This window comes from Cynara cardunculus (assembly GCF_001531365.2).
Source record: "Cynara cardunculus var. scolymus isolate 2C chromosome LG 4, CcrdV1, whole genome shotgun sequence".
Lineage (NCBI taxonomy): Eukaryota > Viridiplantae > Streptophyta > Magnoliopsida > Asterales > Asteraceae > Cynara > Cynara cardunculus.
The window spans coordinates 9,035,939-9,059,356 of record NC_037531.1 but is presented as its reverse complement, the minus strand read 5'-3'; the positions used below and the strand labels follow the sequence as shown (position 1 = coordinate 9,059,356).

At 37.8% G+C, this 23,418-nt stretch overlaps 1 protein-coding gene across 2 annotated transcripts in view; it reads left to right on the top strand.

Annotated features, from left to right (window-relative positions):
• LOC112511567 overlaps positions 1-23,418 on the top strand; it is a 41,156-nt gene that overhangs the window by 5,698 nt on the left and 12,040 nt on the right. The window contains exons 8-16 of one of the 2 annotated variants that reach the window (XM_025117241.1): positions 153-253; positions 1,661-1,755; positions 10,527-10,547; positions 10,651-10,746; positions 10,828-10,948; positions 11,092-11,229; positions 15,232-15,416; positions 16,692-16,927; positions 18,673-18,774. In XM_025117241.1, coding sequence (XP_024973009.1) covers positions 153-253; positions 1,661-1,755; positions 10,527-10,547; positions 10,651-10,746; positions 10,828-10,948; positions 11,092-11,229; positions 15,232-15,416; positions 16,692-16,927; positions 18,673-18,774 — 1,095 coding nt within the window. Of the gene's footprint in view, positions 1-152; positions 254-1,660; positions 1,756-10,526; positions 10,548-10,650; positions 10,747-10,827; positions 10,949-11,091; positions 11,230-15,231; positions 15,417-16,655; positions 16,928-18,672; positions 18,775-23,418 lie in introns of both variants that reach the window. The other variant, XM_025117240.1, reaches the window with a different exon arrangement.

Below are 23,418 nucleotides of genomic sequence, written 5' to 3'. Positions count from 1 at the left end.
TTAAAGCAGCCACCTTTACGGTGGAAATATTTAGTGCCCTTGCTTTTTTCATCTTTACAGTCAAACACACATGATATATGTCATAACATAATGTTTTCACCTGTAGTTATGTTTGATTTAGTATTCCTTATCCTTTTAATGTGAATGAACAGTCTATAATTCGAAGTAATCTCCAATATGCTGCCATAAGTGCTTTGAGAAGACTTCCCTTGGATCCAGGAAATCCAATATTTCTTCATCGCGCAGTTCAGGGGTTAGTTTATCACTTTTTTTCATCCTATAACATTTGATTTTGCTGATAATTATTTGGCCTTTTAACATATGTAGTTAGCTTCATGTTAACTTATCATTGTTTTGGCGATTCTGTAATAAGTGAGTGGTTTATTTTTATCATTTGCAAAGACCATCGTTATAATCACATTATCATGCCTAATCATGGTCAGTGATATGTGTGTATATATATATATATGTATGTATGTATATGCGCGGTCTGAATTGTGAAAAATAATTTTACTAGCTTTTTGTCAAATGGTAATTTTGTGGCCAACACCTTATCCCCACCAAAATAAGCTACAAGAGCTGTCACCAAAGCAATAACTGGTTTTGTTTGCTTCGATAACTGTGCTGAGCCGTCAGCTTTTGCAGCTATGGGCTGTGGCACCTTGTGCAAATTCCAAAATCTCATGCTTTTTTCATTGTTGATACTAGCTCGTGATCTTTGCAACCCTTTGCCATCGACCCTATTCTGACCCCCTCTCTCGAGGGTCACTGTTACTCATCTATTCTGCAAGACCATTGCTGTACCAAGCTGTGGTGAAGCAAGTCACCTGTTGTGGTCTTTCTGAAGCTCCTTTGATCAATTTTTTTGATCAATTGAACATGTGCCAAATTAAAATCTAATCTGTTTGGTGAGATTTTGATTTGTATGATTTGTTTTGAAAGCCAAAGGTTTGTGGTCACTTTTTGAAAGATCAGGGTGGTGTTTTGTAATTTATTTGAGCTTTAGGGGTATTTTCGCCGGTGTTAGAAAGTTCCATATTCAACTTTAAATTTTTTAAAGCTATAGAGATTGAACAATTTCCAGGAAACTTTAGGGGGTGTTTCCTATTTCTTGAATGTTTTGGTGCAATTTGTTCCATGTTCTCCAATTTGAGGAGTATTGGGAGATAGAACTAGAGTTTGGTTAGATTAGGTGATTCTTATGTTTACATATTTAGGTCCACTCGCCCATCTAGGGTCCTCCATAAAAGTCATGGATATGTTCGTTTGACCTGAACTTTAACAGTATAAATGCCAATAAGTAGAAGTTTTGTTGGCCAGTCTGCATCTATGATCTATTTAGGTTAATTGCCTACAGAAACTATGGAATTATAATGCCATATCTCTTTTAGTCCACAACTTTCAGAAACCATATATATATATATATATATTCATGAACTTCCAAAACCATCTATTTTAACTTCTGGTGATGTGCTGTTAAGTGGTCAGAATTGCTGAATATGCATCATCACTTGCAAAGTTATTGATGTGAAATCAAGTGGTGAACATAATGCAAAGTTTCCTCTTTGAGGATTACCTAGTTTTTCTTCATCAAGTGTTGTATCTTTGTAGGAATGTTACTAAACTAAACTCACTCTAAATAAATTCATATTTACCGCAGTGTTTCATTTGCTGATCCGGTGGCCGTTAGACATTCTTTGGAGATCATCTCTCATCTAGCTACCAAGGATCCGTATGCTGTTGCAATGGCTTTAGGTAATTTTATGCATCAAAACTTCAAAACCATGAAGTTTGGGGATTCCGGTGTTTTCTTCCTTTTCTCAACTTAAAGCATTACTTTGATGTAATTAAGTTTAACATGATGTTGTATTGTGAAATCCAAATGATCATGCTTTTCCTACAACTGCTTTATGTATTAGTATATGGATGAAAACATAATCATAATATTATCTGCTTATATTCACACAAATACAAGATGTTTAGTTATACATATTGCCATATATTCTCAATTATCTGTTATGCCCTATGTAGTGTTCGTTAAATTAGTTGGTTGGGTACAAGTGACTACTGATGTAGTACAAGTAGCCAAGTAGGTAATGTACTGGAGTAGTATAAATAAGAGTCTTGAGGGTCTATGAGGGGTATTCTGTATACTAGACACAATTGTGAGCCTTTGGGAGAGGGTTTGACCTCTCGAATTCCATTTTTTTGAATCTCTGGTGCTTAACAATTGGTATCATAGCGAGACCGATCTTGGATGTCAAATTTCATTTTTTACTTAGAGGAGAATTGGAAGGTAACTTTGGGTATGTCCATAAGGGGAGTTAGAGAACATTGAAGGAAGATTTCAAATCCTGACGAGGGATATGGAGACTGTGAATAAATTGATGAACATGCTAATCAAATTATATGATAAGCCATTGATGAACACCCCTGGATTTGAGGTAGAAGAAGATCCAGAGTAGTTGAGAATGTTTCCGCTATTAAGAGGGAAGGGTTGGGTTAGTCTACAACCATAACCATCTTGAGCCGCTGTTGCCACCGATATGACCACCCTCTCTACCATCACAATTGCCATTACTGCCTCCTCTGTCATTTTTGCCATCAAGCACCGTTCCCTCCACAAGCATGACATGCAAGCCACGACAAAAGTGTCAACGATGGGGATCCAGTCAAAGAACAACAAACTGAGATGTCAACAAAGCTCAATCCAATGGTTTTAATTTGGCCCAAGCCCAATCCTAATCTGGTGATATTGATTTGACCCATGCCTGTTCCAAACTTAAATACATACTCAATTTTCATGACATACCCTGTTTTGTTATCAACGAACATAGAGATTGGTTGGCCATGTTTATTTGGAAACTTCCACCATCGACTTCTCTCTATTTCTCGTCCAAACCCTCAAGTTCTATACTGGGATTTAACCAACATCCACAAAAATCGAAACCGTTGGCTAATCGCCACCACCACGGCTGCCTTTGCTGCTGCCACTGTTCTCACCACTATCGTCAATGTTCTCATAATTATCGTTGTCATTAGTCCTAAAAACAGGGGAAGTTCATCAAGAAATTAGAGGAGAATACTGAGTTGGAAGAAAATATAGAGTTGTTGGATGGTGGTGGAGCCGTAGTTGTGGAACCAAAAATAAGGTACACAAACTCTATGATAGGATTACTTAATCCAAAAACAATGATGCGAGTGGGCATTATTGAGCGGTTGAGTGTAGTGGTACTCATTGATAAATAGGGAGATCGACATCCACCATGTTGTTTCTACTAAGGTAGAGAATAAAATGGGAGAAGGCTGGTCACCTCAAACTGGCACCTACATGGAGTTTGCACTTAGTGTCTTTGATTTCAATGGTTGTTGTATGCCCTTATACATTTGGGCTTGCCAATCCAGATAATGCTGGGATACATGAGTTGATTTTGTTGGGCAACAAAAGAGCAAGGGTGTGTTTGTTACGCAGACTGGATGTGACGGACAGGACGGGGCAAAAAATTAGTACCATGTTTGGCATGCCATGGGACAACAATGAGGTTGGGCAAAATGGGACAAAATCTAATTTTCATGGGACAAACCTCGAGTTTTTTTTGTTCCACCAAAATAGGTGGAACAACGGACAAAACATTAGATGACCAAATTGCCCTTGTATCCTAACAATATCTAGAACAAAAAACGCTTCCATCAGCTTCTTCTAAATCCCTGATCATTCTTTCCCTATCGAACCCTGGAACAATATTGAATCCAGATAATTGCTTCTTCGACATCCAAGTCGATTTAGTTTCAAATTGATTTTTGAATTTTTTAAATCAAACCCTAGACCGTCGCATTTCGATATCTTTTCTCTGCAAATCGATTTCTTCTATCAAATTGAGTGTTGCTTCTGCACAAATCGAACCTTAGTCTTAAACTTGTTGGTACACATATCTGGTACTCAAGTATTTTTTTCTTTTGATGTTTTACGAGTGTTGCTTCAGGCTCTATTGGATTGGTGCTTGAATACTAATTAGAAAGGTACCATATCTTGAAGCTTCGTGGTTGTGTGTGGTTGTGCAATGGTGGTCGGTGGTGTGCGGAGGCGTCAATGAGACGAAGGACTAAGGAGATGATGCTGCGAATGAAAACCTATTACTTCTCCTACGTCCTCCTTTTGTGCATATTACAAATAAAATGAGAAACAATTCTTATATGGTTAGTTTATAAATAAATACAATTATTTATATATTTGTAATTCATGGTAGTTATTTTTATAAATTACAAGGAAAAAAATGTCATTCACTCTAGTTTTTGTAAATGAAGTTATTTATACATTTACTTGGTTTTGTCATAACAAAGATTAATAACACTATAATAGGGGTCATCTGATCATTTTAACAGATTTGTTCAGTCATTTTCTAGTTGTGCCAAACACATGATTGACAATTAGTCCTGTCTAGTCCCATCCAGTCTTATGCAGTCCAGTCCCATCCAGTCTGCATACCAAACGTTACCTAATGGTTAAGAAAGGGGTTATCGTCCCAATCAATATTGAAAAGTTGTTGGTCAGTCTAAAAGAATGTAAGGAATGGAATACTAGTGGTCTATGATTTTGAACTAATTTGATGTTGTGGGAGTTGCAAATCTTTTAAAGAGAAAAGCAACTATCTTTGTTGTGGAGGGCCTTTTCAAAATAGGCGTCTCATCCATCATGGTTACCATAGACAATTGGCGTGTTACTAGGGTTGCTACAAATGAGATTGGCATTCAAGTTGTAACGACAGGGGTGGTGCTGACTCAGAATGCGGACTTTATCCATTCATTCCAAAAAGATGGTAGTATAGTCGATATATTTGGTGATGGCATCAATGACTCCCTAACCTTAGTAGCAACAGGTGTTGGTATGGCTACTGTGACATGAACAATTGTAAAAATAGAGACAGTCGACTATGTTTTAATTAAGAACAACTTGGAGGAGGTGATGATGACCATTTGTCTTTCAAGAAAAGTTTTTGCTCCGGTACAATTGCTAGTTATCCCAACTAATAGGATTGTTGTTGGAAGTGATGGTGCACATACTTACTCGTGGAATAAGAATATAGGACAACTGGGGGGATCTCTAAACCGACATATGTGGCTAGTAGATTGGTTGGTGTTTATCGTACCATGTATCCTGCATTGGATGGAATGGATAAGGGATTGGATGCATATTCAGATGTTACGAACTTCAATAATTAGTGCGAGAATGAAGGTCTTTGGTTGGTGGGAATCAAAGATACAAGTATGAGGGTTTGAAGTTGAATCGAAGTGATTTACAACCATGTGATACGTATTGGAGAGCTCTTAGATGTGGCACACTCAATTCTTTTTGTTATACCTATCTTCATCGAAAACCGCCCTAGTCTTTGAGGTAAATTGTTGGTATTCTTTTGATTTTTTCCATCTTGAGGACAAGGTGGAAGTTTGGGGAGGGCATTGTTATACCCTTTGTAGTGCAGGTTAAATTTAGTTGGTTGGGTACAAGTGACCACTGCTGTAGTACAAGTAGGTAATGTAGTGGGGTGGTATAGATAAGAGGTGTAGAGTCTACGAGGGATATTCTGTTTCCTAGACACAAACCTGAGCCTTTGGGAGAGGGTCTTACCTCTCGGAAGCAAGATATATACCATTGTAATTGTTCCTAGATCAATGTAATTATTCGACTTATAGTATGATTGCTTTTTTGAATTTCCTGTGTGCAACATGATACTTGCTAAGTTAGATTTTATTTTCTACAAAAGCATGCATTAAGGTAAACTTGATATTAAAGAAGTGTTACAGGTTCTGATTTTGATTCTTATTGAGTCTTCATAGCATTGAAGATGTTACCATTTATGCTTAATATAGTGAGAGAAATGACCCATTCAATCAAGTTGCCAATTTAACTAGCAAGTGAAAAATTGAAATTGGCTGAGGAATGTAAAATGTAAAAAGGAGTTAGCCTTGCGAGTATGTGCCTCATCACAGTGAATTTTCGATTTCGTAGTGCAACTAATATATTCTATTGTTTTAGTATTGCAAATGAATGTATGTATATTTGATACAAGGATTCTAGCAGTCTGAATAAGAAAGTAACCTTAGGCGTAATAAGCCCAGTGTTCTAAAAAGTGTTAAGTGAAGCTAGGCGGTCGAGTGACCTTATGAGGACGTTTAAGCGATTCATTTCCATATATAAAAGTAATTATTTTTAGAATATGAACACATTTGAGAATTAAAATTTTGATATCGTCAAGCCCTGGTAAGGTTCTTCGCTTTGCATCGTATTAAACCACAACTCAGCGGTAGAGTGTTACCTTGACGTGGTGGAAGTCGTCAGTTCAAGCATGATTATCCCCAATCAGAATTGCCTCCCAGGATCTATAATTGCCTCAAAAAGTCCAATATATATCATTTTTGTAGCGTTACTTCTCTAATAAAAGGAATGGGACACTTTATGCGAGTGTAGACCTAACGTTTTACAGCCACTTAAGTGTTCCTAGGCGGGGATTTTTAGAACGCAGCCTAAACCTAATTTAACATCGTCCAGTAGTTCTCCTAAAGTTAAGAGTATAGATGTCAAGCACTCCACCTTGCTACATACATGGTAAAAATTTATTGACAAGTCACAGAACACACTCCAAAGAGAAGAATTAAGGACACAAGTATCATTCTTCTAAGTGCATGGCTCATTACTTCAATTAGTCCCCAGACTAAAAATCCTTGTATTTCTTTATCCTGGCATGGGACACAATAAGGACGATTTTATTTCCACCGAGCTAAAATAATATGTCGATGTCTCTAGTAAACTAAAGACATCATTGTTAAATATTTATATTTTAATATTTTAGGGATGCAAGAAGAAAAAGAAGGCATTAAGTGACCCTCCTGGCCCAACTCTAGACACTCTAAGATCCTTCTAGAGGCCCCAAAAACAAAGAGAAGATGTGTCTATCACAATGTGAGGATGCTAAATTATTATAGCATGCTACATGTTTCTTGGAATATGATTAATTTCTATTGTGGTCATAAAAATTACCCAATATAGGAGAAAGACGGTAAGCAAATGATTTTGGATAGGATTCCTGGTGCATAGCATGGGTGTTTCTACACATGGCATTGATGGAGCTGCTGAAGATCTTGTGATAGATGTGATATGACTTGAACCAGCATTTCTTGGTACTAATAGAAGTATAGACATTGGACGTAAACCATCTTAATAACAAAGCCGTACTGAGGACCCTAAATACTGTAAAAAACATCGGTACGTACAACATATGCTTGCTCTCTCCTTGAAGTGGATGTGGAAAAGCAGGTGCTAATGCAAGGGAAGTTGGTTTTTAATTTTATTAAAATATTTGCATTGAAAACAGCTTCTCTCAGAAACAATGAGGGGCATTGGGATAAATCAACAACATATGAGTCACCTCAAGGATATTATGATTTCTGTGTTCACCTGATCTGAATTGGTAATTCTCTCCAGCTTCATCATCTCCTTGCTTAGAGAGGCAACAACACTGAGGTATCTAAACCATGGCTGATAATTTCACCTTATATGTAAATACCTTGTGAAGCAGATGGTGTGACTTGAGGAGATTAGGGCAGAGAGGATAAAGCTAAGTAATCGAGAAGCCTTGGTAGAGAAGGTGTGTATTTAGATTCGAGGTTTTCAATAAAGGTTGCAAGCTTTTCTTGATGCTGCTATTGGAAGGACAAGTTGAAATAACTCCTTGTAATTCATTGTACATCTTTTGAAAACATATGGAGTGTCCTGATGGTCCTTTGTGTCTGTCATTAATAATCATGTGAAACACCGGAGGATTGGGACATATGAGATTTATCAGATTACAAAAACTGAAGATATTCTCTTTATGGTGTAGATATTTTTATAGTTGTAATACATTGGGCTCCATATAGGTCTACGGCACTATATAGGCCTAATTTTTGATAATGGGATTCGGTTGGTTATTTAGGGAGGTCACAGTATTTGTTTTCACTTTTGTGGCTAGCTTTGACAAACAGAGATCATTGAGTTCAATTGGAATCTTTAAGGTCGGAAGGGATCATAACCGGAGCAGAGCAATCAATAGGACCGTTGGTCAAATGAAGCGTAGAGTTTTGCTGACTCAAGCTAAGGTTGCTGTCGTGGATTGAAGATCTAAAGTAACTGGCACATGCAACAGTCGGTTATGGAACTCGTCAGCCAATGACAACAGTAAGTATCAACTCATGCAAACGTGGATGGACATCAACAGCAAAGGTTGTGATCTAGTGCGTATGGGAATGAAAGTCTTTTCATTAAGGGTTAGCACTTCATGCTTTCTTGATGTCGCAAGATAATGTGAAATAATCCCCGGAAACTCATTAGACATATTTTCATGCATTTGGAGTGAAATGATGGGTTCTTCATGTGTATGTTGTTTAAAGTACCGTGAAACACTGTAGAAATGGGACAGAGGATTTTTCAGAATAGAACAGCTGATGATAATCACTTGGTAGCTAACTTCATTGGTTTAATGCATGATCTACTAGACTATTCAAATTCAATTATCATTAGCATTCCATTTTCAGTTGTGGGATTTGGTTGGTCATATAGCAACTTGGTGAGATTTGTTTACAATCTTAATGCCAACTTCCACAAACAGAGACCAAACAATTTTATTAGAATCTTTAAGGTTGACAGGAATCTTAAATAGATCAGGGCAATCGATTTATGTTCTAAGCGTAAGCAAAGTTAGGTTACCTTGTGACCTTTTAGCACTTAATTGCCAAAGCAGGGACTAAGCGAACACTTACGTGTGCAGACGAATAAGCTTTTCATCGAAGAGTACGACCCCCGTTTACTATCCTCTTACCACCTCTTACAGCAGCGGACCTTTCCTCATTTACCCTCCCCTCATTCTTTTTCTTCCCCAAAAACCTTCTCTTTTTCTTCATTGACAAGAGGAATACCCTGCGTATTACTTTTTCTTCCATGCACACGTACTCTCTCTAAAAAGCGCATGCTACTTTTTTTCCCTTCAATTTTGTGACAAGCAGCGATTCTCTGAATCTGCAGCAGTTGGCAATGTGATTCCATTGTTGTAGTAAATGTTTTTGAATATCCTGATCTCATCACTTTTGGTTGTCCACCTTCTAATGCTCTACATACATATGTTGTTTCTGCTTCTTAAACCTTGATCTTGTTGCTGTTGAGTTTTCATGGTGGTGTTGAAGATGGTGAAATCCAGGCAAGGTTCAAATACGGAGGCATATCATATCATAAATGCAGAGGGAGTCATGAAGGGCATATTAGGGGTGCGGTAAGTGAAATCTTGAAAGGAAAAATCATAAAAGGGTAAAATGTAAATGGAAATTAGAAGGGAAAAGGATTTGGAAGATGAAGAAAGAGCAGATCTCAAACCAATTGTGAAGAAGGAAACTTTAGAAATGCCTTTATTCGTCTCTCAAAAATGGTGAGGATATAAAAGATGGGCAGAAAGAGGGGTAGGGCTCCAAAAAGGAAGAAAAATGATTAATGCTTGAAATTGACATTATATGAAAGGCATACTTCGAATTAATATATTTTTGAAATTTTAAGATAGAGGTATACTGATTTTTATTCAGTAATTACTTAATACAAAGCATTAGATAAACTTCAACTTTCACTCATCACTTGCCTAAGTGAGACCTCTTATTACCTCAATCAGACCTCTTGCCACAACGAGCACTTATCCAATTTTTTTGATAAACAGCCACTACAATTATTTTTGGATAAAGTGAACTTGTGATGATCAAATTTTGGACTTTGTTATTTTGATAGTCACTTCCCTAACTGATCAACTTCATTTTTGCGTTTATGTAATTACTCAAAAATGAGGAGAATGACTCCATTCAAGTTGAGAGATTGGATTGATGTGGGGAAAGTTTCTTACTCCCTAATTGACTTTTTGAAACACATCAATGATTAGTTGCTAATCCAAGCAGTGGGGGATGCTTGACTCATATGTGGCTGATTAAGAAGACCTAACTAATTAAAGAGATGAGGGGTGCATAATGCCAATATGACCACTTAAATAGCTCTAAGCAGGGGTTTGTGAACACCACAATCTATTGGCCCGAAGTTGTAATTTTAGGCTTAGAATTTTGTTGCCAAACTGAAGTTCCATTCATTGATCAATATCAAAAATAACTGCCACAAACACCAGTCACTTGTAAAATGCATCAGACAATGACATCAATAGTCGTGACTTAATACCTACTTGGATAGACATTGACAGCAAAAGCCATTGATCTTCTTGATCAGGGAGTGGTTTGCGTTTATCAATCGCTCTAGATGTTTTAGCGTTTCTTACATTTGTATATTGTTATAGTGGAAAAGCCCTGACTCTATACAAAGAAGTCCCAAAGTTCTCATAAGAAAGCAACTCTAAGCCTACTTTACTTAGGACTCCTATACCTAATAGAATTCCATCATCTTACATAAAATGTTTTATGATTCAACTATCTCCTCAAGTTTCTAATCATTGGTCTTACTTTTTTGATTGCAGGGAAGCTTGCACAGCCTGGTGGTAAGTCTGAAAATTTGTTCCTTTGTCATCAGTGTCATCATTAAAAGATTTTCAGGGTTTTCTGGTTATCACCATTTAAGTTTGTAGATCTTATATGAATCAGGAGCTCTACAGGATGTTTTGCATTTACATGATGTGCTTGCTAGAGTTGCTCTGGCCAGATTGTGCCATGCAATATCTAGAGCCAAGTCACTGGATGGTATGTGTTGCTGATATGTCAACTTGTTTGCTCACATTTAAAAAGTAACTGCTACCAAGCTCTGAATTACTTTCTTTACAGAAAGGCCAGACATTAAATCCCAGTTTACCGCTTTGCTGTATCAACTCCTCCTTGACCCCAGTGACAGAGTTTGTTTTGAGGCTATCCTTTGTGTACTGGGGAAATCCGACACTGCTGACAGGTACTTTGTCCATGAATTTTGTTTTATTTCCTCGTGTGGTTGTTAGGGAGGGGATTGTCCATGTCTCTGGCTGATGTTAAGAAACTATTATGAATGTAAGCATTCTTGCTTGCTATCTTGTTACTAATATTTGTCAATGACAGAACTGAAGAACGAGCTCTCGGGTGGTATCGTCTAACAAGAGAAGTTCTCAAGGCCCCTGAAGCACCTTCTGTGAAGGACAAGGATAAATCTTCAAAGACGCGACGCCCACAACTCCTCATCAAACTTGTTATGAGAAGGTTATTGTGCTCATTTAATACAAATATACAATTATATGTCTTTTACAAATGTTTCCAGTCCTTGTTGGTCTATCAGCAGGTGTGAAAAATACTCGGCAGTACCTGTTATCACTTAGCATTCCAATGAACTGGTTCCTGATCTGGTTACGTCGGGATAGGGTATCCTTTCTGGGATTAAATGGTGTTTATTATTATTTTTTGATGTGTTTTTTTCTTCCCTTATTTTTTTTATTTTCTACTAGATGATGAATAGAACAATACTCATTGTTGGTGTCTTATAGGCCAGTATGGTCAAGATCCATTAAAATTGTACATATTGATGGATGAACATGGATCAATTCAATGTGCTTTATCAGACCTGTTTATGTAGCTTACAAGTTATTCAATAGGATTTTTACACACAATTATAGATAATCTTATTCTTATATTGTACATGCCCCTATAATAGACACTTCAACTGTACTTCTGGTAATTTTTTTTTTGACTTATACTGCCTAACTAACAATGAACTTTGTACTATACATGCCTATAAAAGCACATATCAACTTTAATAATAAAACAAATATTTTGAAATACAAATTGTCATACATCTGCAAATGCATATATAACAACATTATGTTTGTACTTGTTTGACAAAAGTTTTACAGTTTAAAACAATAAAAGCAACACTCTTGTACTTGTATCACACGAGTTTCTAAATCAAAACCACCAGTTTTTTAAACTTATTTTTGCAAAATGCATACTTCTAAAAACGTGAATCGGAAAGTACGAATGCACCTGTACTTGTAATTGACTGTAAGATATCAATTTGAATGATCGTATCAGCTGCCATGAATTTGCATATATACCTCAAACTCAACTTTTAGAATGAATTTCTAATTTTGCAACACAACTTCTTCTGTACAACTACCAATGCCATTTTTATATGTGTTGTACAAGTTTCTATAGCATCCACAACCATAGTTGTGAGAGTGCTCATCATGCGTACCATTGCATATAGTGTGGTTTTTATGGTGTATACCGCACCTTATGTAATGTTGTCCTAAGGAACCGTGGTTCATTAGTGATTAAATTTGGTAGGTTGATTGATGATTTCTCTTCACTCAGGTTCATTTTGTGTTGGCCTATTTTCCTTGGAATTCGAAGTGATTCGTTCTTCTGTTTTCTCTTCTATTACAGTGATAATATAAGACTTCATTTGTTAACATAATATTATGGTAAAATTAATCATGAATTTAATGTTAAGATATTTCATTTTTTGTTCATTTTACAAATAAAAAGCCCTTCCTTTCTTGTTAATTCGTAAAATAAATTGCAAATGTCTATCACACTTTCATGATTTGGAAACTGAAAAAGTTAACTTCTTTTTTTTCAATAGTAACTTGTTTGATTTTGTTATGTCACTCGGAAGTATGTATTTTATTATTGAATGTTATTTGCTTTTATCTTTTGATTTTTAATATTTTTGTCTGGAAAATGGCACATGCCATGCCATGGCTCATTTTCAAGACATGATTATGCTTGCATTCTATACCATGCCTGTTGTGAGGACCGAGGATGTCAGTTTTTTTTACCACACAACCACTAGTGCACTTGTACTTGTACCATATAACTACTAATGAACTTTTAATTAAAGCACACAAGTCTTTAAAGCATTTTGCTTCAAGTTTTATAATTAAGTACATGTTTACATCAAAACTTGTACCTTACAACATTTTTTAGGCCTTGGAAATTCTATGTGTAAATTCAAAGAACATATTTTGACCCACCATGGAATTTTAGGAGAGAGAGATAAAGGCCAGGGTGCGAGAAATGGAGGTGACAAGGAACCAATTTGACTCAAGCTAGGGAGGTCGATTATCGAGGCAATCCTCCTCCTTAGACCCCTCATGGAGAAACATAGAGAACACATTGAGGATCTGCACATGGTGTTCATACACTTGGAGACAGTCTATGATAGCGTATCCTATGTGATTTGGAGGAGCCTAGAGGAGAGAGGGATGCCATGGAGTTATGTCAGGGGAATTCAACAGATCTACGTGTGAGCAATGATGTGTGTCAAGACACCAATGGGTGAGACGGAGTACTACCTGGTTTGGATGAGTTCATGCGGGATTTGAGGGAGTGTCCCCTGGTGTATGTTATTTGCAGACAAAATTGCACCGGTAATAGAGATTGAGGGAGAGGTGAATGTTAAGTTGGAACAGTGGAAGGCGGCATTAGAAACGCTAAGCTTGCACAGTAGCCGTTCTAAGACTAATACCTTTAGTGCAATTTCATCAGGGAGGGTAATGACATGGAGGCGAAAGTCAACATTGGGAAGCAAAGAGTACACCAAAAGGGCTATAAGTGCCTAGCATCATGATTCATAAGGAGGGGGAGGTAGAGAAGGACATTACATGCCGCCCAAATGGAGGGGTGCAACCTGTGTGTTGTGTGACATGATGGTCTTACTAAAATTGAAGGGCAAATTCTACAAGGTAGCTATCAGACTAGCCATGCCATTGGCGGCGGAGTGTTGGGCGACAAAGAAAGTGCATGACAGGAAGTTGGAAGTTGTAGTAATGAGGATGTTCAGGTGGACTTGTGGCTAAACTATGTTGAACCATAACCAAATGAAGTTTCGACTAGAATTGATTGTAATGCCTATCACGAATAAATTGAGAGAGGGATGGTTGTGATGGTATGGGCACGTTCATAGGAAACAAATGTCGGCACCAGTGAGGAGGGTCGAGAGCACAAAGGTCGGGGGGGGGGTTGAGGAGGAGGGGCAGCAAAGGAGGACGTGGGATGAGCAACCGAGACTAGATACAGCGGTTTTAGACATTTTGATGGCATAAGCTCATATAGGAGTTTGTGGAGACACAAGAACAGGCTAGTAGATTTTGCTCTAGGGACTTGTTAGCATACACACAAGTGTATTATGACCGTATGGTCCAAATTATATCACAAAATGTGTAATTCAGTTTTTCTGATTAGAGGCTTGTTCAGTAGAAATACAGTGCATTGCTAGTTGTACTATACAAATTATGTTGTACTGTACAAGTGCAAAAGTGGATTTTTAGCTCTATGGTATACACTGTGTTGTAAAAATGTGTTCATTTTGAAGGTTGAGGTGTTATGCTTTAGAAACTTATACCGTTTAAGTTCAAATACATTTGAAGATGCTATACTGTTTAAATGTATGTTCTATTTTATGTACTTTATAAGTAAAATCAGTCATTAATTTATGTTATATGAAAGAAGTCGTGGAAATGGTAAATAGCTGAATAAGCATTCAGCAGGTCTGATCATGGATCAGATCTAATCACTAGCCAACCTAATCCAGTTCTGACCCATTGACATGCCTAGTTTCTCAAATGACAGAAAAAACTGCAAAACAAATCATTTTACATATATTATTGGCTAGTTCTTAGCTAGTTTGTTAATCCACTCCACGACTAAAATAGTTATTTTTTTTCTGAAGCAATCTAGTAGTAGTAATAGAGGCTTGAATGTTCTATTGTATTTTTTAGTATATTATTGTTGTCTCATTAAAATGCTACAATTTTCATTTTCGGATGTTAACATTAACTACTGCATTTGCTATTCTAGAAAATTTTCATGCTAAACTAGCCTTGTGCATGTTGTCATCTCTAAATGTAGATGTTATTTGTTTTGGTGCATGAGATGCACCTCTTTCTCCTTGTTGAAGGGTATGGTAACTGGACTGTTAGCCAAGCACTTTTTCATAACTATGCCTTGTAAAAATCTTGTAACTCTTATGGATGATGGGAATGGTCTGGTCATAGTGAAAAATCTGGATGTTCTTGATTTAAAGTGACCCCTCGTGCTTGGGTCTTGGAGAACACTAAGCTGACATTATATGTACACTCTTTTCTTGGACACAAGGTTTTGACATGGTTATCTGGTTGAATTGCGCTCACTTTTGTAGAAAGCAATGATGTATTGTTTTTAATTGTACTTGTAGAACTTCATCAATTTCCTCTTTATTCGTTACAGATTGGAAAGTTCGTTTCGTAGTTTTTCCCGGCCTGTACTTCATGCAGCAGCCAGAATCGTGCAGGAGATGGGGAAAAGTCGTGCTGCTGCTTTTGCTTTGGGTCTACATGACATTGATGAAGGAGGAGATGTTAATACATTTGCTGAAAACAATGAGCAGGAAGATGGGAAATCTCAACTTGAAGGTAATTGGTTGGTTGAATGCATAAACATCTCAAAATAATATTTATGTTTGCCAAAAAGAATAAAAAACGTGTCACTTCGTTTTTGGAGTAACCAAGCACAAGCACTAATTGACCATTTGGTTTGTGATGCCTATCACAAGTATTTTTTCTTTATTTGAAAACAATTTGCATCCATAGTTTAGATAGATGTTCCAAAATCCCTCTGTACAAATGCTGTTTAATTGCTTAACTTTATCTGTGACTGTCATGAACCTGCATATGACTGCCTTTGTTTTTCTCCTTCTCTGCCTATGTTTGAGATATAAATGACCTATAAAAGATTAAAACGAGATCAACCAAGACTAGACAAATAGTTATCCTAAGAATATTTGATACTGACTATGGATTTTGTTTAAACCTCGATAATTGTCTTGGATCGGGTCATTTTGCTTTTGGTTGGTAAAAAAGATTGATATATAGCTGCTGAAGATTCATGGTTGCTAATTTAGATCAAGTTCTAGATCAAAAACCTAATGACAAAAAAAGTTCATAGGGCATAGGATAACACAAGCAGCTGGTTAGCAAATGTTACTCTCAAACTTCTTTATGCTCACAAGTGTAAGATGTGTTGAAAACATTAAGTTGACACATATTTCTAGACAGAGTCCGGAAACCTTTTAGAAGATATTCTCAAGTTATATATATATATATATATATATGTGTGTGTGTGTGTGTGGGGGGGTGGGTCGGTGGGTGTGCATATATCTACATACATATATCTATGTGTGTATATATACATTGCTACATAGATATATCTATGTATACATAGCATACATACAAAACATACAGGTATATGCATATTTATATTTATATATATGTATGTATATTATGTGTATCAGTGTATGTGTATATATATACATAATTACATATGTACAGATGCATATACATATACATTATGTAATGCCTGTTTAAGAATACAAGTAATTCTAGTAAAACGCCAAACTGATTTGACATCGAAATTAGGTGCTTCTTTTGTGTATTTCGGTAATGCAAATCTTTAATCTGAGTTCTGAGATGTGTAAATGCGTCATTTTGACGTATCTGACTATATAGATTCAACTTAATTGAACAGATGTATTCTCATACTGCAGGTAACCTGATACTTCAGTTTGTCACTCAGTTGAGTTTATCCATGTTAGGAGGCATTAGAGTACACGTGTTATTGTTTTTTTTTTTTTGCTTCTTTTGCACCCCTTTTAGGTCTTCGACGCATTCCTTCTATGTCAAATGGGGCAGGTAACAAGGAGACAGTTGCAAGTCTATTGGCCTCTTTAATGGAGGTGGTGCGTACAACTGTGGCATGCGAATGTGTTTATGTTCGTGCAATGGTGATTAAAGCACTGATATGGATGCAAAGCCCACAAGAAACTTTTGCTGAGCTAGAATCAATGATTGCATCTGAGCTCTCTGATCCTGCTTGGTCAGCCGCTTTGTTAAATGATATTTTGCTCACTTTACATGCTCGTTTCAAGGTAATTGGTTAATCACTACTGGTCACTACTTTTTTGTTTCGGTTTTTAGAGATATGTTTTGGAATTCAATGTTCTGATCCAACAGCATATTGACTTGCCTTACTTCTCTAGTGGTTTTCCATATATCTTAATGATCAGTGTTCTTCTAGTTGGAGCATTTGGTTGGTCTTAGTTGCACTTGATCGAAGGAGCAAGCACTGTACTTAATTTGTATATAGAGTTAATGAAACATTCATTCTGGGCAGAATAAGCATGATTCTCGTGTATGATTAATCAATGCATTATTGAGACTTCTAACAGGAAACATGATGTAACACCATCTATTTTATAAATTAGTTTTTGAGTACACCATCCCCCTTGTGAACTTTTTGGTGATATCTTCCAGTAATTCTGTTATAAGCCATCATCTGAGGCAGGTAATATCAGAGTATTTTGATTCGAACTGGTCATGGTATTATTTTGATTGTGTATTCCAAAGCTTGAGGATACCACATTAAGCTTGTATTCATTCTATGGCATGATTTATGCAAGGTGTTGTAAGCATTCAGTGAATATTAGTCCACCATGCTAGTGCGATCTCAGCAACATAAAAGCATCGTAAAATTGTCAACATAACACTTCATTGATTGTATTTAATGGAATATTCAAGGGTCACTAGTGACAATACGAGAATCATTAGGACTTTACCCTTTTATTGAGAGTCTGCTTTCTACTTCATAGGGTGTCAGGGGTCCTGAAACTACCAATGACTTTGTTGCTAGGTCAGCCGTTCTCTTCTGGAGTTAGAAATTCAATTGGGACTCTCATGGGCCACCCCAACTAGTTTGGATTAAAGGGCTTGTCTTATCATTAATTTGTATAATATCAGTGCATTCGAATTCAATGTTCTGATCCAACAGCATATTGACTTGCCTTACTTCTCTAGCGGTTTTCCATATATCTTAATTATCAGTGTTTTTCTAGTTGGAGCATTTGGTTGGTCTTAGTTGCACTTGATTGAAGGAGCAAGCACTGTACTTAATTTGTATATAGAGTTAATGAAGCATTCATTTTGGGCAGAATAAGCATGATTCTCTTGTGTGATTAATCAATGCATTATTGAGACTTCTAACAGGAAACATGATGTAACTCCGTCTATTTTATAAATTAGTTTTTGAGTACACCATCCCCCTTGTGAACTTTTTGGTGATATCTTCCAGTATTTCGTTTATAAGCCATCTTCTGAGCCTGGTAATATCAGAGTATTTTGATTCGAACTGGTCATGGTATTATTTTGATTGTGTATTCCAAAGCTTGAGGATACCACATCAAGCTTGTATTCATTCTATGGCATGATTTATGCAAAGTGTTGTAAGCATTCAGTGAATATTAGTCCACCATGCTAGTGCGATCTCAGCAACATAAAAGCATCGTAAAATTGTCAACATAACAAGGGGTCCTGAAACTACCAATGATTTTGTTGCTAGGTCAGCCGTTCTCTTCTGGAGATAGAAATTCAATTGGGACTCTCATGGGCCAACCCAACTAGTTTGGATTAAAGGGCTTGTCTTATCATTAATTTGTATAATATCAGTGCATTCTTCTTGTGTTTCTATGTTCATTCACATGGATGCTACGAAGAAGTCATCATTGACGTTCAATGGCCCGTTATCTAATTCTTTCTTTCTTTCTTTTATCTATCAATTTATTTATTTTTTCTTATTGTATACTTATGTTTTTTTTGCCCGTTAATTACTTGTGTATAGGCTACTCCAGATATGGCGGTTACTCTACTTGAAATTGCAAGAGTGTTTGCTACTAAAGTCCCTGGAAAAATTGATGCTGATGTGCTGCAACTACTATGGAAGGTAGGTTTTCTATCTTCCGCTTAATAATGATGCATAACTTTGTTCAACATGCAATAGTCCTAAACCATTTGCATTTGCATTGCATGAGGGAGCACTTGGCATGTAAGTTTATTGTGATAACAGAATAGATGACATTCATACATAATGTTCAATTTCTTGTCTAATCTTCTCGATCGTCGAGAAGCTCTGTATTATATCATAAATCTTGACATTTGATAGAGAATCTATTACCCACTGTCTATCGCAACAAACCCAACAAAAATGTGAAGGATGTTGATATGGGTGCATCCCAGGAGTGAAAGGCCCCAAGAGATCAAGAAATGGTCATGGATTCAAATCTAGTGATGGTTGTCCTACTGACCATATCACACTTCAAGGAGCGGCTTGGTAATCCAAATGTCAACAGTGGATCTACCATGCTGCAGCAACTCGCAAAGGGCCAATCCTATCTTAAATGCTTTCAATAACCAGGTCTAACATATGTGCATATATGTGTGTGACTGTAGTAGCTTTAGTATTAGTGTTTTGGATGATAGCATTTGGGTGGTCAGTGTTTGGCTTTTATCGTCTGGAGCAGCCTTCTGCTGACAGCTTTCAACAGATGTAGCTTACCATATGTGGCCTCCATTGCTCATCATGTGAGGATTTGTGGAACCCATATATTACTCTCCACAAGAGTCCTTGAGGTGAACGGGGAGGTTTCAACATATATACATGAGGGTTTGGCAGTAGTAGATATGTATAGCGTTTTTTGTTATTGGCTGCCACTTTTTCTACTAATTAGACAGATCCTTTTTGGTCAGCCTTTTTTATCTTGTATAGGGTTTGGCAGTAGTAGATATGGTGGCCATGCTTATGAGAATTCCAAACAAAGAAAATCTTCTGTCTCTAAACCTTTACAAATGCTCATAATGACTCGTATGATGATGATATAAATCAAATAAAGGAGCAAACTGCAGGAATCAAACTGCAAACTTTCGAACATCAAGTGCCAAAAGCGTAGAACTATCAAAACATTTTGGGGGAAAAATCAGATTCCAGTTGTCAAAAACAAATGTCCTTTGGTCTACAGGCAGAACATAAATTTCCTGAACATTATTTATTGCTCTTCTTTACTGTCCGTAACGGCCAGAAACTGCCAATACCAGGAGATAAAGCCAACAAGATCCTCATATTGGTTAACCAAAGTCAGGATTCTTTATGGAGAAATTATCTGTTGCTCAAACAGGGAACTGTATAATACTGAACTAGTCATGCTGGTCAAAGGATCAACAGTCAACTAGAAAAAAAGTGAACGGTTACCTTTAAAAATGACAAAAGAAAAAAAAGAAGTTATGCACAGATTAACAGTCATCTATCCCAGCCTAGTCATGACCAAACATCAATTGTATATTTGAAAGCTAACCAAAACAACAAGAAGTCATTGATGGTTGCCAATAGTTAGATGAAACAATGATGAACTTTAGGTGGTGACAATCAGAATTGGTATCGATTGTATTGATTCAAAAAAATAATATAAGACTTTTAGACAAGTAGTTATATAGGTAAAACTAATTACACTTTGGACCCTAGACAATATTAAAAATATAAACTACACTAGCCGACTTAGTCTAATATTCCCCCGCAAGTTCAGCGCGGTTAGCAATCTGCAACTTGGACCGTAGAAACTCAAACTTCTGAGAAGACAAGGGCTTTGTAAAAATATCAGCAATTTGGTCGTCTGTAGAGATGAATGACAATTAGTTTCCCTTGAGTAACTTGTTCACGAACAAAGTTATAGTCTACTTCAACATACTTTGTACGGGCATGAAAGACAGGATTAGCTGTGAGATATGTCGCGCCAAGATTATCACACCAAAGTGTAGGGGCCTTGCTATTCAATCCAAGTTCCTGAAGAAGGGACTTCAGCCAAATCAACTCRGCAAYARTATCTGCAATGGCCTTATACTCGGACTCTGTTGAAGATCGAGAGACAGTTTTCTGCTTGCGAGCAGACCAAGAAATAAGATTCGAGCCTAAGTAGATAGCATATTCCCCCGTGGATCGACGATCGATTGGGCAACCAGCCCAGTCAGAGTCTGAGTAAGCTTGAAGATTTTGGTTCCAATGAGAATCAGAAAAGGCTTGAAGCTGATAGCCCGTATTGTGACGAATCCACAAACCCAAATTGATGGTGCCCTTGAGGTAACGTAAGATCCGTTTACTCCGGCCCAATGATTTTCAGTCGGAGCATGCATGAACTGGCAAACTTTATTGACTGCAAAGGCAATATCAGGACGAGAAAGGGTAGCATACTGAAGAGCCCCGACGGTCTGCCTATAGCGAGAGGGATCATCGAGTAATGGGCTATCATCCGGTAACAACACWTGAGAGGTGCTCATTGGAGTAGCAATCRGTTTGCAGTCTGCAAGACCAGCACGGTGTAAGATCTCACAAACATATTTYCGTTGTGAGAGAACTAAGTCTGCACCCTTGTGAACAACTTCGACCCCCAAAAAATAATGTAGCTGCCCCATATCTTTAAGAGCAAAGAGAGTATGGAGCCGGTCAACGATGGTGGCGATAGCAGTGGAGTTGTTACCGGTGATGATGATGTCATCAACATATACCAGAAGGTAGATAAGAGAGCCCGGAGAGTTGAGAATAAAAAGTGAGGGGTCGGTTTTGGACCCATAAAAACCCAACTGATGAAGAGCAGTAGACAGTTTTATGAACCAGGCACGAGGGGCTTGTTTGAGCCCATACAACGACTTGTGTAACAAGCAGATATGATCAGGTTTGGTTTGATCAATGAAGCCAGGAGGTTGACGCATGTAAACAGTTTCCTCGAGATCACCATGCAGAAATGCGGTCTGAATGTCCAACTGTCTGAGAGGCCATTTGTTGGTGACAGCAAGAGACAGGACAGTACGAATAGTGACAGGCTTGATAACGGGGCTGAAAGTCTCATGATAATCCACGCCATGCTGTTGGTGAAAACCTTTGGCCACAAGGCGGGCTTTGTACTTGGTAATCTTTCCATTTTCATCAGTTTTTAACCGGTAAACCCATTTACAATTAACAACATTAGCATTAGGGACAGGGGGCACAAGTGTCCACGTGCCATTCCTATGAAGCGCAGCCAACTCATCAGCCATTGCTTGGCGCCATTCTAAAGACTTGTTAGCAACGGTAAAACTAGTGGGTTCAAGAGGTAGAGGTGAGGGAGCGATGGCAGAGTAAGCGGTTGGGTTATTTCGGTCAAGTTGTTTGGGATTGGGGCGAAAGTTGGAAGGCCGAGGCCGAGAGACGGGTGGTGGAGTATGGGTATGTTCGGGCGGGGAGGCATCAGAAGGAGGTGGTGATGGTGATGATTGTGGAGACGACTGGGGAGGTTCGTGAGGAGGAGATTGAGGAGGGGGTGGCGGTGGTGTTGGTGTAGGCGATTGTGGAGGCTCGGGTGGGAAACCGGGTGGTGGGTTAGGAAATATAGAAATGTAAGGAGGAGTGGATGGTGGTGGTGGGGTTGGTGAAGGCTGGTAGGGAAACACATATTCGTTGAAGCGAACATGTCGGGCATTGTAAATCCGGTCATTAGACGGGTCAAAACAGCGATAGCCGTGGTGAACGGTGCTGTAACCAAGGAAAACGCAAGGAGTGGACCGGAATTCATTTTTGTGATGATTGTATGGACGACGGTAAGGGAAGCATTGACAACCAAAGACTCGTAAGAAAGAATAATCAGGTTTTCGTTTGAAGACTTGTTCAAAAGGAGATTTGTTTGAGGAAACACGAGAGGGGAGACGATTGATTAGGTATACGGCTGTTTCAAAGGCAAGGGACCAGAAGCGTTGAGGAAGACTGGACTGAGCCAGGAGAGTGAGTCCAGTTTCTACGACATGACGATGGCGGCTTTCAACAATGCCATTTTGCTCAATGGTGTGAGGACAAGACCGTCTGTGGATGATGCCAAGGTTGCGACAAAGATTGGTGAGAGGCCGAAATTCGCCCCCCAGTCAGATTGAATACACTTTAATTTGGTGTTAAATTGGCGTTCAGTCATGGTAATAAATTGTGTGAACACAGTATACACATCAGATTTTTTATTTAAAGGATAAATCCACATATAACGTGTGAAATGGTCAACACATAAAAGAAAATARCGATGACCATCAAGAGATGGCGCGGGAGAAGGGCCCCAAACATCACAATAAACAAGATCTAAAATATTATTGCTACGAAAAGTGGAATCAGGTAAAGATGACTTTGAAGATTTTCCCAATTGACAAGAAGAACATAAAGTATTTGATAATTTGTCCGAAACAGGTAAAGAACAATAAGAAACAATTGAACGAAAAACTTGAGCATGAGGATGTCCTAAACGCTGATGCCAAATGTTCGAAGGAGCTTTGACARCAGTGAAGGCAACCTTCGGCAGAGACTTGAGTTGAGGAAGACGAATGGAGTACAAACCCTGTTCACTGGGGCCCGTGAGGAGGGTAGTGCATGTAGACGCGTCCTTGACAACAAAATAAGAAGAGTGAAATTAAAAGAAAACATTGTTATCAAGGCAAAATTATTGAACAAATAAAAGATTTTGTTTTAGTTGAGGAACATGAAGAATGTCAGTTAGGGTAAAGGTTTTGTTTGGTGAGTATATTTTGG